This window comes from Schistocerca gregaria, chromosome 2 (assembly GCF_023897955.1).
Source record: "Schistocerca gregaria isolate iqSchGreg1 chromosome 2, iqSchGreg1.2, whole genome shotgun sequence".
Taxonomy (NCBI): Eukaryota; Metazoa; Arthropoda; class Insecta; order Orthoptera; family Acrididae; genus Schistocerca; species Schistocerca gregaria.
Window position 1 is genome coordinate 573,719,997 of NC_064921.1, and position 15,613 is coordinate 573,735,609.

The 15,613-nt window shown below is 34.0% G+C and overlaps 1 protein-coding gene across 2 annotated transcripts in view; it reads left to right on the top strand.

The window, feature by feature from the left end:
• The window catches only part of LOC126333081 (uncharacterized), a 330,586-nt gene extending 315,922 nt beyond the window's left edge, over positions 1–14,664 (top strand). For both annotated transcript variants that reach the window (XM_049996711.1, XM_049996712.1), the window contains one exon: positions 1,798–14,664. In XM_049996711.1, the coding sequence (XP_049852668.1) occupies positions 1,798–1,980 (183 nt within the window). In that variant the 3' untranslated portion in view covers positions 1,981–14,664. The remainder of the gene's footprint in view (positions 1–1,797) is intronic.
• The last annotated feature ends 949 nt before the right edge of the window (positions 14,665–15,613 follow it).

Below are 15,613 nucleotides of genomic sequence, written 5' to 3' on the forward strand. Positions count from 1 at the left end.
CTGGGATATTTAAACTGTAGAACTAGGTAACCTTTTTAAAAAAAAATTATGGAGACTTTACATATACACAAGGGTTACATGGGCATTAATCTGAGTTTTCTTGAAGGATATTTCCAGTCCTGCTTTTATGGATATTTTTTGGTTGCTAGTGACCTGAGGTTTAGGGGCTTACTCCAATTTTGATTGCAAGTGGTCTCTCCCTCTCTCTCTCTCTCTCTCTCTCTCTCTCTCTCTCTCTCTCTCTCTCTCTCTCTCTCTCCCTCTGTGTGTGTGTGTGTGAGAGAGAGAGAGAGAGAGAGAGAGAGAGAGAGAGAGAGAGAGAGAGATGGAATAACTACAATATTATGAAAAGGATGGATTGCTACTCACAATATAGAGAAAATATTGAGTCACAGACAGGCACAACAAAAAGACGGCTATACATTCAATCTTTCAGACTAATGGCCTTCATGTGCGTGTGCATGTGAGTTGTGCTTGCATGAATTTGTGTGTGTTTTCTACTTTAAAAGAAGGCCTTTTAGCTTAATCTAGCCACAGCTCTGGCAAGAATATTATCAGTTGATAAGGCAGGAAAGTTTCATAGTCATGTCTTCTGAAAACCAAAATTTAACAACATATTTTGGTCAAGTTAGTAGAGAAGAAAGTTCTTAATAGGGCTTTCTAGCCATATATGCCAGTTGTTTGAAATATTTCTCATTTTTAGTTTTCTATAGTATTTTGTAACCCATACGTAACTAAGTAGCTTAAAAGTATACTTGGCAAAGTATAAATTTTCAGAATGAATTTTGTAGTGTAAACAGTTTTGAATGAAGAGGAACCATGACATACAAATCACTTTCTTCAAATTATCAGTGACCTTTAGCAGTTGCAGAATTTGCTCCTTCATTTTTAAATTTTCTCTAATCATTCATTTGGAACTGTGTTCTGGAGGTAACATTCTAAGTATCTAGTATTAAAAATTCAGCCTCTGGACAACTACAAGGCAAAGTCCTAGTGACCATTAATTTATTCTCTCTCGAGGAATAGGGCTAGTAATGTTTTTGTTATTGGAGATAAGGTGTTGCTGGCACCAATTATTTTCTCATTTATATATTACAAATGGTTCATTGTAATATCAATTATTATTTTTCTCCATGTATAAAGTGCTGATCATCCAACCTTATGTTGTGCTTTTGTTATATTTCCCTAATAGTCTTCTTTCTTGCAATTCCATTCCTCTGGTATCATCTTTGGTCATCCTTGTTCAGCTTTGCTTGTAAAAACATGGTAAGTGAAAACAATTCATACATCATGATCAAGCAGGGAACCAAAAATAAAGTGAGGAAGGTAAAAGGAAACTGAACAGGCTGAACTCAGATAAAGGCATGCAGACATACAACATTTAAGCAGACAACTATGAAAACATCTGATGGTCATGGGTAAATCAGTTTTAGATTTCCAGTTACAAGTTTCAACAACCCAAAAAAAGAACTTCAGAGTTTGTGAAAAAAGTAGCAAGTGACAACCATGTTATTATGAATGGAGTTTTATAGTGAACTGCATAAATCCTCTCATATCATCACTGTTTAGTTTTTGCATTTCATTTTACTTATTAGCTGTAATTTGTAAATCTTTTAAGGTTATAAATTCAGCCAAAAAGTTTTATTGTTCACATTTAAATAGGAGTTGTAATGAACATACTTACATTTGCAGACAACATATCCAATAATTCTATGTGCATCAATATCACAAACATCTTGAAACTGGAAGTAACCCTTATTCATACATTTTATTTTAACACTGTTTTTTTCTTCTCAGGTAACCAGGCCAGGCACTGGTGACACAGTGATTCTGTCTCAAAATCATGATCGCAAAAAAGGACATCAACAAGGAGCAGTAATATCCCACCTGCCCAAATTTTGTCATGAGTGTGGAGCTCAGTATCCTGTGAGCGTAGCAAAGTTTTGCTGTGAATGTGGTGTTCGAAGACTTTTAATATGAATCAGTGCATTCAGTATTGTATTGTATAAGGTGCCTTAACCTTTGTGATGATTGTGCTGTAAAAGGCACTAATTAACCAAAATTGTGTGCTAGTCCTAATTGACTTATGTGACTGGAATGTAATATGTACAATTCTAATATTTATAGCAGAATCTCCCTAATATGGTGGCAGTTACTTATTTGTAAGAATAATTATGTGAACCATTGTATGAGACCTTTGTAATTTGATTGTTCAAAATGTCTATTTATATGGTGTTACGCATAGATTTTTTCTGAGTTCAAAAGAAATTAAGTAGGTGGTCCCGTGGAAAATGATATATTTGATCAGTTCTTCTATATGCATGTGAGAACATTAATTGATTTGCTACATATTAAAGTCATTACTATCTACCAGCAAATGAAATATTTATGTTATCATTGGGCATAACAGAAAGGAAGATACGCAAGGGACCATTCCAGAATAAAAAGACAGTTGAACACTGAGGGACCAGAGTTTTGAAAGGTGCTAACATATTTTTAGTGTCTGTTACTTATACATGTATATATGTATTGATAATACTCATATTTTTAGAAGTGTATTTGATATTCAGTCCATATAATTTCTATGTGAAATGTAATGCTTTAACAGATTTTGCTGTTATTTTAGTTTTGTATTAAGTTTGTCTTGTGGGCCCTTTCAGTTTTCATCAGATTTGTGCTATAAACCAGATTAATGTATCTATAATTTCAAATTTCTGTAGTTGAAGTTCTTTCAACAGGGTAAGACTATCAGCTAGTTTTTTGACAAAAATCAATTCTTCATTGAACAAGCAGAATCAAGGAAAATTCAAACTGAACTTCTAATTGACAGTCAGTTTATAATATAATCAACTGGAGAATGAAACAAGGGTAATTGTGCCCTTATGGAAGGAACCGTACAAGCATACTCGTGATGAGATTTTTGGAAAATATTGAAAACTAAGTTGGATGTGTAGGAATTGGATCCCTGCTTCTCCATAATACATGTCATATTCCTTAAGTCCACTGCAGTATCTCTCTTCATGGATAGAGAAAGTGAGCCAATGTAACTGATCGCCTAAAACTATTAAAGTGCTTCAGATATAGAAATGCGTTATGATAATAGTTGTTTGAAGCCACTTCATCAAATATGCAACTAACTGACTACTATTAGATAATGTAGCCACTTTGTAAATAATTTGACAAATTGGTTATAAAATTTGATTTTATAGGGCTAGCTTAAATTTTTTACTTCTGCAATATATTTGACCAGGAATAATATTTTATCTCATTTAACTATGACTATCCATTGGCCATTTCTCAAAAAGCAAAGTTTGTGTTGTGTTCAATTGTATGTTACAAAGTGTTATAACAATTTCACCATAGTTTTCTCATGACACTGTAACAAAACAGAAAGTAAGTTCCCTTGATTATATAATTTCTTATTTGTTATGGTCCTTGTTCTGGAACATTTGTGTTAAGAATTCTTTTTGCCATCACATGTTCATTCCATTCAGTTCTGTTTCCTTACTATGAAGATGATGTCTTTTACTTTGCTCTTCTGGATGTGAAATGTAAATAGTGAACATTTACACTTTCATTTTACATCGCTGTTTCAGTAATGATAATGCATTCGCCATTTCACTGCTGTTTATTTTTCGGGATACACTACTGCAGTTTCAGATTTTTAACGAATTCCCAGTGGTTCATTACTGTTGTTATAAAAGTAACTACATTACATGACATAGTACATGTCAAGAATATAGGTTTCATTATTTTACCATAGAGATTTTGTAATTTTAATCCAATTGTTCTGGTATGTGAGAGTTTGAAGTGAAAATGTCATGTTGGTTGTCAACATTTTTACACAAGGACTATGACTCCTAATAATAAGGAAGTCAGTGAATAATTTACTTTTATTTTTTTAATCACATTTTTCGATTCTAAAGCTTTTGTAAAAGATCTGAATGAGGCTTATGTCCTTCTTTCATTTATCGTTTTCTGAAATGTTTATTTATATATTTTATAAGCAACATGTTTGTGAAGATGGAATCAGTAACTTTTTTAAAAATCAAGAAGTTCTTATGAAAAATATTTGTAATGCTCTGCATAAAACAGCTCCTTCTCTCTGCCTTTTTTTTCCATTTGTCCACCTCAATAGGTGAGCAGTCAGCAGGGCCGAATGCCGTGTGAGGCCGAGGTTTGATTTCCAGCAGGGTCGGAGATTTTGTTTGCTCGGGGCTGGATGTTGTGTTGTCTTCATTTTCATATCATCCTCACTGACATGCAAGGCACCAAAATGATGTCAACTAAAAAGCCTTGCACCAGGTGGCCAGTCTACCTGACGTGAGGCCATCCCCATACAATATTTCATTTTTCTTCCGTTTGCATAGAAAGCAAAGTTTGTTTTTGTTTCCAGCAGAGTATGCTTATAATTTGAAGTCGTCAAATACAGACATTTTATGCTGCTCATACTGATATATTGCTATCACCCAGCTCTTGTTTTTGTGATTTTTGAATGCGCTGCAGGAAGAGCTTCTTGATAGAGTCCACTGCATGGCAGTATTCACTTTGAGAATCTCTTTTAGTTAGTTAATAAAAAATGTCTAAGTTTTCTACCTCTTACTGTGGCAATGAAAAACTGTTCTTCTTACACATTCACTGAAAATCCACTCTTGGAGAATAAATCTCATAATTCCAAACCCAATAATCAGTATTAATTTTTGAGCTGTTCAGAGTTCCAGAATGACTTTTATACAGTTGATGAGCAGCACTATACCACTGTTTTAGGAAACATAATGTGCATTACTGCATCTTGGAATTTACACCTCAACACTTCAAACTGTGTTCTGTATCATCTCTGGCTACTTTACATAGAGTTATTATTTTCAGCCAGTCTCTTTGGCATACAATGTATAGTAATTTATACTGATACTGTTATGTAATTTCTGTTTCAGGTGATTGTTGTTATTTGCTCATTACTTCTTCCTGCATTTAGTTAGTTCATATTTAATAAATCTCCTTTAGCCAACTTATAGATAATGTTTGCGAATAATGCATGAATATTCTGTCCTTAAAAATAACAATGCTGTAGCGTTGCTACCTCACAAATAACAGTTGAGGAGAACAATTTTTAAATCAATAGAAGATCATTAACTTGTTTATTTTATAGCCATTGACCAAGGATCCATTCAACAAAACTAAGACAAATAGCCATACTTCTCTGTGTAATACTCAGAATTTGTTACTGGTTACTAAATTTTATTGCTTTCATGTCTGTTATCAAATAAGTCCGCAAATTCTTTTGGCAAAGTTAGAATTCATTTGAGATAATTTACTTGAGTTCACAGTACTTTTATGACACAAAATCTTGTTCATATCTGTAGATATAATTCGTTACCAAGTATGTTATGCTTTCCATATAATTACTGCAATGATGTTTATTTCCACCAGAAGAAAAAGTGTAAGCCAGTCATAGCCATGTGAAATCATCTGTTTTGTATTCACCATCAGTCTTACTACTAGTTTTCACTTTCAAATCAACATTATCATCTTTTTTCTCTTAGAAAAAGAAAAATAGAACTGTAACTGCTTGTTCCTTAGGTAGTATAACACCATGTCCACAAACATAGAAGGATGCACAAGAATTGTCTACATTTTCATTTGCAAACATTGCAAAATTACCGCTAGAATGAAATAATCACAAAAACTGTAAGAACAGTTGTGAAAAATAGATTAGCTGGATATACATAAGAGTTCCAGTATTATATACAGAGTTATAAACAGAGTTTAAAGCTTATTGGTCTATACTCCCAAAACATTTACATCCTCTCAGTATATATTATCATATCTGTGGTAAATATTTCAGTGAAATTCATAATAATTTAAGAGTAACAGTAACAAGGCAGAATAATGGTTTTGGATGCACTTAAAAGCCATGCACTTAATCATTGCAGTGTGCACTACATTTCAATGTGAGAAATTTCATTTAATAATTGCTGAGTCAAGTTTTAATAATTGCTGAGTCAAGTCATATTCCTCCTTGCACATAATACATGTTGCTCCAGTTTCATAAATCTCTTGATCTTATTAGGTCCATATCATTATTAAAAAAATTTGCAAAGGCCACTGCTGATATCTTAATAAGAGAAATGAATTCCTATCCAGGACATTCATGATTACAGATATTTTTCTGTTTAAATTTTTCTCATAACTTTCTAAGTATTGGATTTACAACTTTGTTTCCACCATTTTTTTCTCAAAGTTCAGGGGTTCATTATTAAAAATGTACAAAAAATTGTGATCCAAAGTTTTGGCCATCACTGGCCACTGCTGTGTCCCCTGTTTTGGTCAGCATCAAATCTCACGGCAGAAGAAGTGTGTGTCTTTTGAGGAGATCCATGATTTGATTCAGTTTTGCACTTGTTCATACAACCAGAAGTGCCGTCAGCCAGGCTATATGCCATTAATTGCAAAAGGTGGTACTCAGAGGGAGCAGTGTCTGCAGAATGTGGCGGGTGAAGTTGGACTTCCTATCTCAACGTTTCAAAGTATGTTCTGATGGGTTTTGTGACATAGTGTCAAGCACTATCATGCTGCAAAATCACCTTTTCATGTCTATTGCTGTATTGTGGCTATTTATCTTACTGTGCTCAGCTCAAACACATCAGTTGCTTTTGATAACGATCTCCTGTTATTGTTTCTGTCCATTTCAGTAGCTTCAAAAACCTTCACTCTTGCATGGCCATGTGGGTCTTTGGCACCAAAATCACCATTCTTGAAGGGTTGAAAGCATTCTCTGCATGTTCTTTCACTAATAGGTGCTTCACCATAAGTCTTACCCAGCATTTTATGAACTTCAGCCACAGACTTCTTCATGTTAAAGCAGAAAATTAAAACTTCTCATGAATGACGAGGACTGTACTCATAAGTTGACATATTCAGTTGGGAATAACTTTATGATGCAATCACAAATTGACCACTATTTTGATGATGTTATGTTTACAAATGTCTTAGTTTCTTGCATGGTGCTTAAGACATACCATCTGCACCACCACTTGCTGCTATTGCCATCTGTTGCAAAATGGGGGAAGCAAAATTGTAGATTTAACACTATAAAGATGACTACTTTAGGGAAAAAACTAACTGTTCTGTTCCTGAACGATACTTTCTGACCTTTATTATGGATGATGGCTTTGGCATTTTAATGATTAGGCTTACATTTATTTTTACCTAACTTAACTTCCCCTGAATAAGAAAAGGGTATGTTTTCATAACTGGTGATTCTTCTTGTCAGCAGTGCACCCATTTCATCAATTTTTTTTATACTTAATGTGGAATGACTGGACAGGTGTGTAATATAGAGGCAGGAAAAAAATCATTCAGTTCATACAGTGCTCCGTAATTAGTTAGTTAGTTTTAGGGAATCAGTGTGCAGAGCACAGAAACATGTAACAGAAAACAGCATTCACACTGCCTTTCCAGCTCTAGCTCTTTTTCTAGCAAAAGTACACACATTAACACACAAGGACAGAATATTCTTCTCCAGCCCTATTACAATCCTACTCCCAATCCTGCACCCCATGGGTCATACCCTTGTAGTCGGTCCATGTGCAAGATTTGTCCCACAGAGCTACCCCCACTACCTCCTACCGCAGCCCAGTCATAGACATTTCCTACCCAATTAAAGGTAGTATCACATGTGAAAGCAGCCGTGTTATAAATCAACTATGCTGCAATTACTGTACACCATTCTATGTGGGCATTACGAGTAACCAACCGTACCCTCTAATGAATGGCCGTCACCAGATTGTGGCAAACTGCAAACTTGACTATCCAGTTGCCAAGCATGCTACACACCACAACACAAATGACATCAACCACTGCTTCATTACAGGGGCCATTTGGATACTCCCTTCCAGCACAAGTTTCTGTGAACTATGCACCTTACCTTTTCCCTTCTCTCTTCTGTCCACACCACTCCTCCATGCAGATTGTGCACTGCGTTCTCTCACCTCTCCCCCCCCCCCCCCCCCCCCCTTCCATATATTCATACTCTCTCTCTCTCTCTCTCTCTCTCTCTCTCTCTCTCTCTCTCTCTCTCTCTCTCACTCGCTCACTCACTCACTCACTCCCTCCCTCCCCCATTCTCTCTCCTCACTTTACAACCCCTCTCACTCCTCTCTCCTCTCCCTTCTCCTTCTTCATCTTCACCTTTCTCTCTTTTTCCCACCTCCATATTTTTCCCTCCCTTTCCTTCCCTGTCTATTTTCCACATCTCTTTTTGCTCTACCCTCTGTGCACTTCTCATCATGTTGTGTGGCCATGGGGTCATCTGTCCAAAGACCTGCATGTTTCTCGCTACTCCGTCCTTGCATCCTTCTGTACCCCGTTCCCAACTCAGGCATCTGCTTTCAATAAACAAACATCAATAATCAGTCTTGCCGTGCCCATAGGAATGTATGTTTGGGTGTCTATGCAGTAGTGTGTGTGTGAATAACATTGTCAAAAGGTATTATCTTGTTATTTAATGCTTGTAAAATTTGATGAATGAACATGCAAATGGCATTCTCAGCTGAGCAACACTTCTGAAATAGAAACTGTTATTTACTGAGGATATTATTGTTACTAAGGTGGAATGTTGTTCTAAAATACATCATCTCCTTGAAAATTTTGAAAAATAATGACAAGTAGTGAAACAGGTTGGTAGTAGTTGATACCCCTTCTTTTCACCTTACTTACCTTTAACAATGGCATATTTCAATCTCTCTGTAAAAATGCTCTTAGTTAGTGCTGCATCACATATTTCAGAGAAACAGTACTTATGTGGGAACAAGTCTTTAGTACTCTGTAAGAAAAACCATCAAATCAAGATGAGCCTTTATTTTTTAGAGAATATATCATTTTCTTCATTTCAAAGAGCAAAGTTGGTGGAACATTCATACAATTGAATTTTTATGTGATCGGTTTTTCAACATATTTCTTTGAATCTTTTCTTGAACTGTTTGTCCATATATTTTCTACTACATGTAAGAAATGATTATTAAACATACCAGCTACTGGTGACATCATTTATAGCCTTCCATTTGAATCAATAGCAGGGTTATCCTGTTCTGCAGCCCATTAATCCTGTCACTTGTTACATCACATTCGAAATAGATTTAACTCTGTTAACAGAATTACTGATGTTTGACATAATATGCAAATGTAAAGAATTTTTTATAATTTTTCTTTGTAATTTTGAGTAGTTTTTGTAAAGTGAAACTACTGGAGGATACCAACACGTAAATTTCCTTTTTCCTTTCATAAGATACTTAAATCACTCTAGTGATCCATGGATTCTGAGATGTCATTTCTGATTAACTTATGCAGAAATCTATCGTCAAATAATAGCAGGAATTTATCAAGGAATACATTAAATTTTATGTCAGCATTTGCTTCCTTATAAATTTCTTTGTACATCATGTCTTAAAAATTTCTTAAAAACATTTAAGCAGAGTCATTAATTATTCTAAGTGATTTCCTCTAAGAAATATGTATACTGTAAGGCACTATCTTATTTAATCTAAGTGTATCATGATCAGAGAGAGCATTACTGGTATGCAGCTATTGTCTTGCTTTGAACATCATCAAAGAAGACATTATCCATTAGAGGCCTACTGCCTTTATTCACACATGTTGGAAATTTAATGAATGAGATCAGTGTACGACCCAAATAAGATTTCCAGATCATTTTTCCTATTAGAATCCTTTGGAAACTCTACATTGTAGTGTGGTTTTATAACCACACTTTCACTTATTCCAATACAATAGTTTACTGTACGGAATGCCACAAATAAATAATGAAAGGAAGATGTTCAATGTAGACTTAAATGTTAGGTATGCATCTTTTATGATCCTTCTTTAGTAGCACTCTCAAGTTAAAAATTTGTTTGTACAGATGTAAAATAAGCACTTAAAATTTTTATTTTATGCACAAAGGACTAGAATTATCAATAGAGGAATATTTATTTGCTGTCTTATGAAGAGTGTTGTGTCATATGTCACAACTGGCTTTATTTCTCTCCCAGCTTCACATAGGTAATTTAATATAACCTGGCCTTGATGGACAGGAATAAATTAAAAATGATCAGAATGTGACTACACAGAGAGAAGCTTAGAAACTGAATGCTTTGATGAATAGGATGAAGTTACAAGATTCAGTGATTATCTATGATCTCTTTTGGATCAGATGCTTCACTTAATTATTTTTTTTTTTCCGAAACTGTTCAATTTCTTCTATGTGCCAGGTGAATCTATGTGTATCAGGTAAATTTGTATGTAGCAGGTAATTTTCTTTGGACACATGTAAAATAAACTCTTAAAATTTTTGATTTTGCTCATAAAAGAATTGAGTTATGGATAACAAAATATTTAGAGGCTGTCTTATAAAGAGTGTTGTATTGATCAGCAATTATGCATTTGACTGTGTCGGCCATAATAAGTTATGGAAAGTACTCAGAAAAATGGGAGTACCAAATCACCTCATTTACTTCTACAGAATTTACTCTCTGACCAAGAAGTCATGTTATGACCCATATATGGAGCAACTAAAAGAGTCGTGATCCAGAAAGTAGTGTGGCAAGGCTGCATATTGTCACCACATTTATTCTTTGTGTATGCATAGCACAAAATGAGAAATGTGAGGTTAAATGAAGAAGAAACCAGAATAAAAAGGTCCTCTTGCTGAAGATGAAAGAAGGAAGTGCAAAGGCTGGTCTATTGCTGAAGTCAAGAAAATGAAAATTGTGGCAATTACACCTATCACTTCATGGCACGTACGAGGAGAGACAATGGAGGTAGTTTCTGTGTTGAGTTATCTCAGCTGCCAGATTTCTGCTGATGGTAACTGCAGCCACAAAATTAAGAGGCACTTGTTGCTTTGCACAAAGGCAAAGTCCAGCCCTGACCATTCTTTAAGGAGTAGAGACATAACTGTAACAACAAAGATCCAAATAGTAAAAACTATGATCTTTCCAGTTATGGTTTATGGATAAAGACCTGAACCATAAGAAAGGCTGAACAGCATAGAATAGAAGCTATTGACATGTGATGTTGGAGGAAACTCCTTAGAGTTTTGTGGACCTCAAAGACAACAAATAGGTCAGTAATATAAAAAATAAAATCAGACCACTCCTTGGAAAGCTTGATACTGAAAGAAAAACTGACTTACTTGCACACATTATGAGAATATAAGATTCACTGAAAAAGATGTTAATGCTAAGGCAGATCAAAGATGCAAGAAAAAGAGGACACCAAAGGATGAGATGGATTGATGGCATTGCAGAGAACTAATGGATTCCAACTTGAAAAGTCTGTGAGAGAACATACAGGTCAGAAGAAACTGGCATGTTTTAGTCCATGGGGTCATGGAGAGTTAGAATCAACTAAACAAATGGAGGGAGAGATCAGGTAAATTGAGAACCTGGCCCAAATTGTCCTGTTTGTACTCTGCCAGATTATTGATTGCCTTCTTGGAACCATTGTCATCTGAAGCAGTAGGATATGTTTGAAATACATGTTGGAGACAATAGTTAATACAAAAACTATAGGATGAACTAGTAGGATGATATTTAACAATCGCTAGGACTGCTACTATGCACTTTAGCTAAGGTGCACACTTTATTCAGTATGTATATTATCAGTTACTGTCATAAGTACCATATGTTTTGTTTTGTTTTTTTTTGTTACAAACTGCATGCATGCATGCATTATTGTTATTCCATTTTTCATCTCTTGTAAATAAGATTTGTCTGTTCAAAAGACAATACTCCACTACTTTACAGTGTTGTGTGCTGTTGATGGTTGAATTTGCATTCTTTGCAATGAGGAGTCTTCTTTGCCATAGGATATATTGCACAATACATTTTATTGCTATTTTCCATCATTGTTGTGTGTATTGATTTTATTTCATTTTCTGCATTGCCCCTTTCTGTCTTGCTTTCTTCTGAATTTTCCTACAAATATTTCCCACGCCCATGTATTAAGTTAATTTATAATGTATGAAAAACTAACTGCCAGATCAAATCTTTTGTGCTTTATTCATAGTTTCCTTTGTTTAAATTACTTACAAAAATATGAAGATAGTAGCCAAGTTAACAATGACAGTTACAATAATTATAAGAATGAAAATAATCATTTTTTGACAATTTAATGTGATTGGATTGATAAAAAATGTACTCACTAAGTGGTAGCAGGAGAACAAACATATAAAAAAAGGTTTAAGTACACAAAGTTTCAGAGCCAGCAGCTCTTTCTTCTGGCAGAAGGGTTGAAAGGGAAGGATGAGGCAGCAGCTCTTTCTTCTGGTAGAAGTGTTGAAGAGGAAGAAAGAAGGGTGAAGGAAATGGACTGTAGAGGTTTGAGAAAAGTGGTGGAGTTCAGCAAAGTTAGATTTATTGGGCAGTAAGTTTCCCCTAACCTGAAGTTCTGTGTGACGTTCCTGAACTCTATCCCTTTTCCTTCACCCCTCTTCCTTGCCTTTCAACCCTTCTGCCAGGAGGAAAAGCCACTGGCTCTGAAAGCTTGCATACGTAAAACCTTTTTTTATGTGTGTGTTTTCTCCTGACATTGCTTGGTGAATAAATTTTTTTTCTATCCGATTACAGTTACAATAATAAGGTGAAATGGATATATTTATTGAAGAGATTATGGTATAACTATAATGGTTAATGATAATACCTTCTTGAGATTTTGGCATGTCTAATAATGATAATGTGGTAATGCTCTTTTGTGGTTCATATAATCCCATCTGTCAGTATAAAATCTGAAGTATATGTACTTGGATTGATTAATACAACACAAACAGAAACCAAAATACTGAGTCATTTGAATGTATTGAGGCCTGTGTATGCAAATGATGAATGGCCATTCCCAAATAGAGTTATTTGTAAATTTGGAAGTATCATAAATATTGGATTCGAACAGAGAGCAAGCTAACTCAGGACACATAGACTAGTGGCAGTTTATGATGTTTGTGACCATCCTTTCTGAGAGGATTCTTTCTGTCAGTATTATTATTTTTAGTTTTTCATGGCTTTTCTGGTCATCCTCATATTTAATTATGCCATTTTCCTACATGTTGTGTAACGAAGTGTTTTATATCAGACTTTAATTCTTTTTCTTAATATTCATCAGAGATTTTTAGTTTTCTCTTTAAAAAGCAATAACTTTTACTAATACATCATTTTTTTTAACTTTTATATTTGTTCTTTGTATGACACCTAACAAATTACATGTTCAGTTCAGTAACTTTGTTATATGTCTTTACCATCTGGTACATTCTAATATCTTCCCCAATAAATTATGTTTCTCTTGTAAAAATTTTCTTGCACCAAACAGTATTGTCCCTTTCTTCGGAAAGCAAGCTGTCATACTCAACAATCCTCGACATTAATGGTTTAATGTTTTATTTTTCTTAATTTTTGTATACTTGTGAAGAGTCAGATTTCAGGTATGAGAGAATTTTACTTTTTTTCCTTCCAGTACTCATGACATTATGCTTTGATAAATGCCTCTGTATGCTTGAAGTGACATATTTCACATTTAAGGTCATTATGAGCAGTGAGTTAGAAAATGATATTTTGTTTTGTTGTCGGTGGAGAATAACCAGCTATTAATTGTAATTCTTTTGCAACACAAAGCTAGCTTTTTCTCAGAAATGATTTGAAGCCAGAATAGAGATGCTAGGGTTAAGTGTAACGAAGATATTAAAAATTTTGTGTGGCCATACTTGTTTATTTTGGGTATGTCTATCATATTGCTTCAGTTTTTTTGGTACATATGAAATCAAATAGTTAATTAATATAAAAGAATTATACGAGAAAGATGCCTAAGAAGTTGCCATACCTGGAAAATGTTTTATATTTCATTTAAATGTGTAATAATTCACAAAGGTAAAGAAACATTCATAAATTGAAACTGCAGATTATTTTCTTATTTATTTGCTATGTAAAATTTTGTTAAGGGTAGCAGTCAGGTGAGGATCATCACTATGTCTTTAAATACATTTAAGAAAGAACTATGTTTTGGATAGTTGTGAAAAATTGTTTTTTTCTGATGAAAGTGTTTGCAGCAAATTATTAAAATCCTTAATGATAAAATTTTATCCCTCTCAAAATACGAAAATAAAGGATGATTGCTATGAAGTCTTAATCAGACACATTGACATTAAACTTAAGGAATTAAAGTCTGAGTAGTTAACAAGAAAGTATTTGTAAACTGTTTCTTGCCTGTATTCTGTCACAAATATACATATTTGAAGGTGGAATGTTTTTGTGCTGTCATGGTTTTGACAAATAATTGCACCACTCTTCCCTGCACATTGTTGGTGTTTACTTTGTATTTGTTATGTCAATTTATGACAATGTAAAAAGGCATGCTTACGCTATTTTCACTGAAAAAAAAATTTTTACTTTTTTATATGTACTGTAAAGAAGTTTTATGATTCCTCCACTGTATTATTACTCATAAGGACCTTTATGATTGATCATTCCTGGTTATTCAAGACTGTATACTGCATTTAGACTCAAATATATATATGAAGATATATATATGAAACATGGATATTTTCTGTAATACTGCTTTGGACATAGATGATTGTTCAACTTAATATAAACAAAACATAATAATAAATATTAATGGACTAAACAGTTTACTTTAATGTAATTGTGTTCCTATCATTGTCTCCCTTGGCTGCACACTGAGGATAAATACCTGCTGTATTCATTTTTTCTTTTGTCTCTTTTACATAATAATGTAAATACTCATCTTGTATTGATGAAAATTGGCATGGTGAGAACATGGCCATGTGCACTTTATTGTAAGAATTAGTCTGTACAAATATTTGTGTATCATACTCTTATTAATTTCTCCAAGGCAAATTCTTTCACATAACTTCTTTGTGGCTGATGTCGTTTAACTGTGCAAATTGAAGGATGAATAGAAATGAATAGAATAGAATATTTATTCGACTTTGAACATGTTTACATTTAAGTAGTGTCATCAAATGTTGAAAATGTTGTATAGTTAAAGCATTACAGTTATATTACAATTATGTTGCAGGGAGGCTTTTACATAAGTAACTACTTTACAAAAGTACATTTTAACAAAAACTGATTGGTTTTTGCAAACCAAATACAGTATGCCACAATGAATCAGCATATCATGTTAGTCTCTTTGTATCTAAATAATCTGTATACAATTATAACAATCATAAATATTTTCCCTGTTTGCCTTATACAATATGGCACAGTGAATCAACATACCACAGTGGTAGCGTAATAAATATTACAATTTATAATGTAGTATAGTTTCATCTCAAAACTCCAAATCATCTATTACACATTCTTCAAATTCTTTCACTGTATAGGAGGCTTTGCTATTTACACACTTGGTTCTTACACACTTTCATTTATTCAGGGGCACTGAGTCAGCATTTTTAGGTTGTTTGTTAAAATATGACACTGAGATATTTATAGCTATCTTTGCTAGTCTGGCGGGGCTTCTCAATTGCACATTTCTGTCTAGTGTCATGATGGTGTATTGACATCCTAAGGTCAAAATTATCCAGGTTTTCTTTCATGTATACTAGGCAATT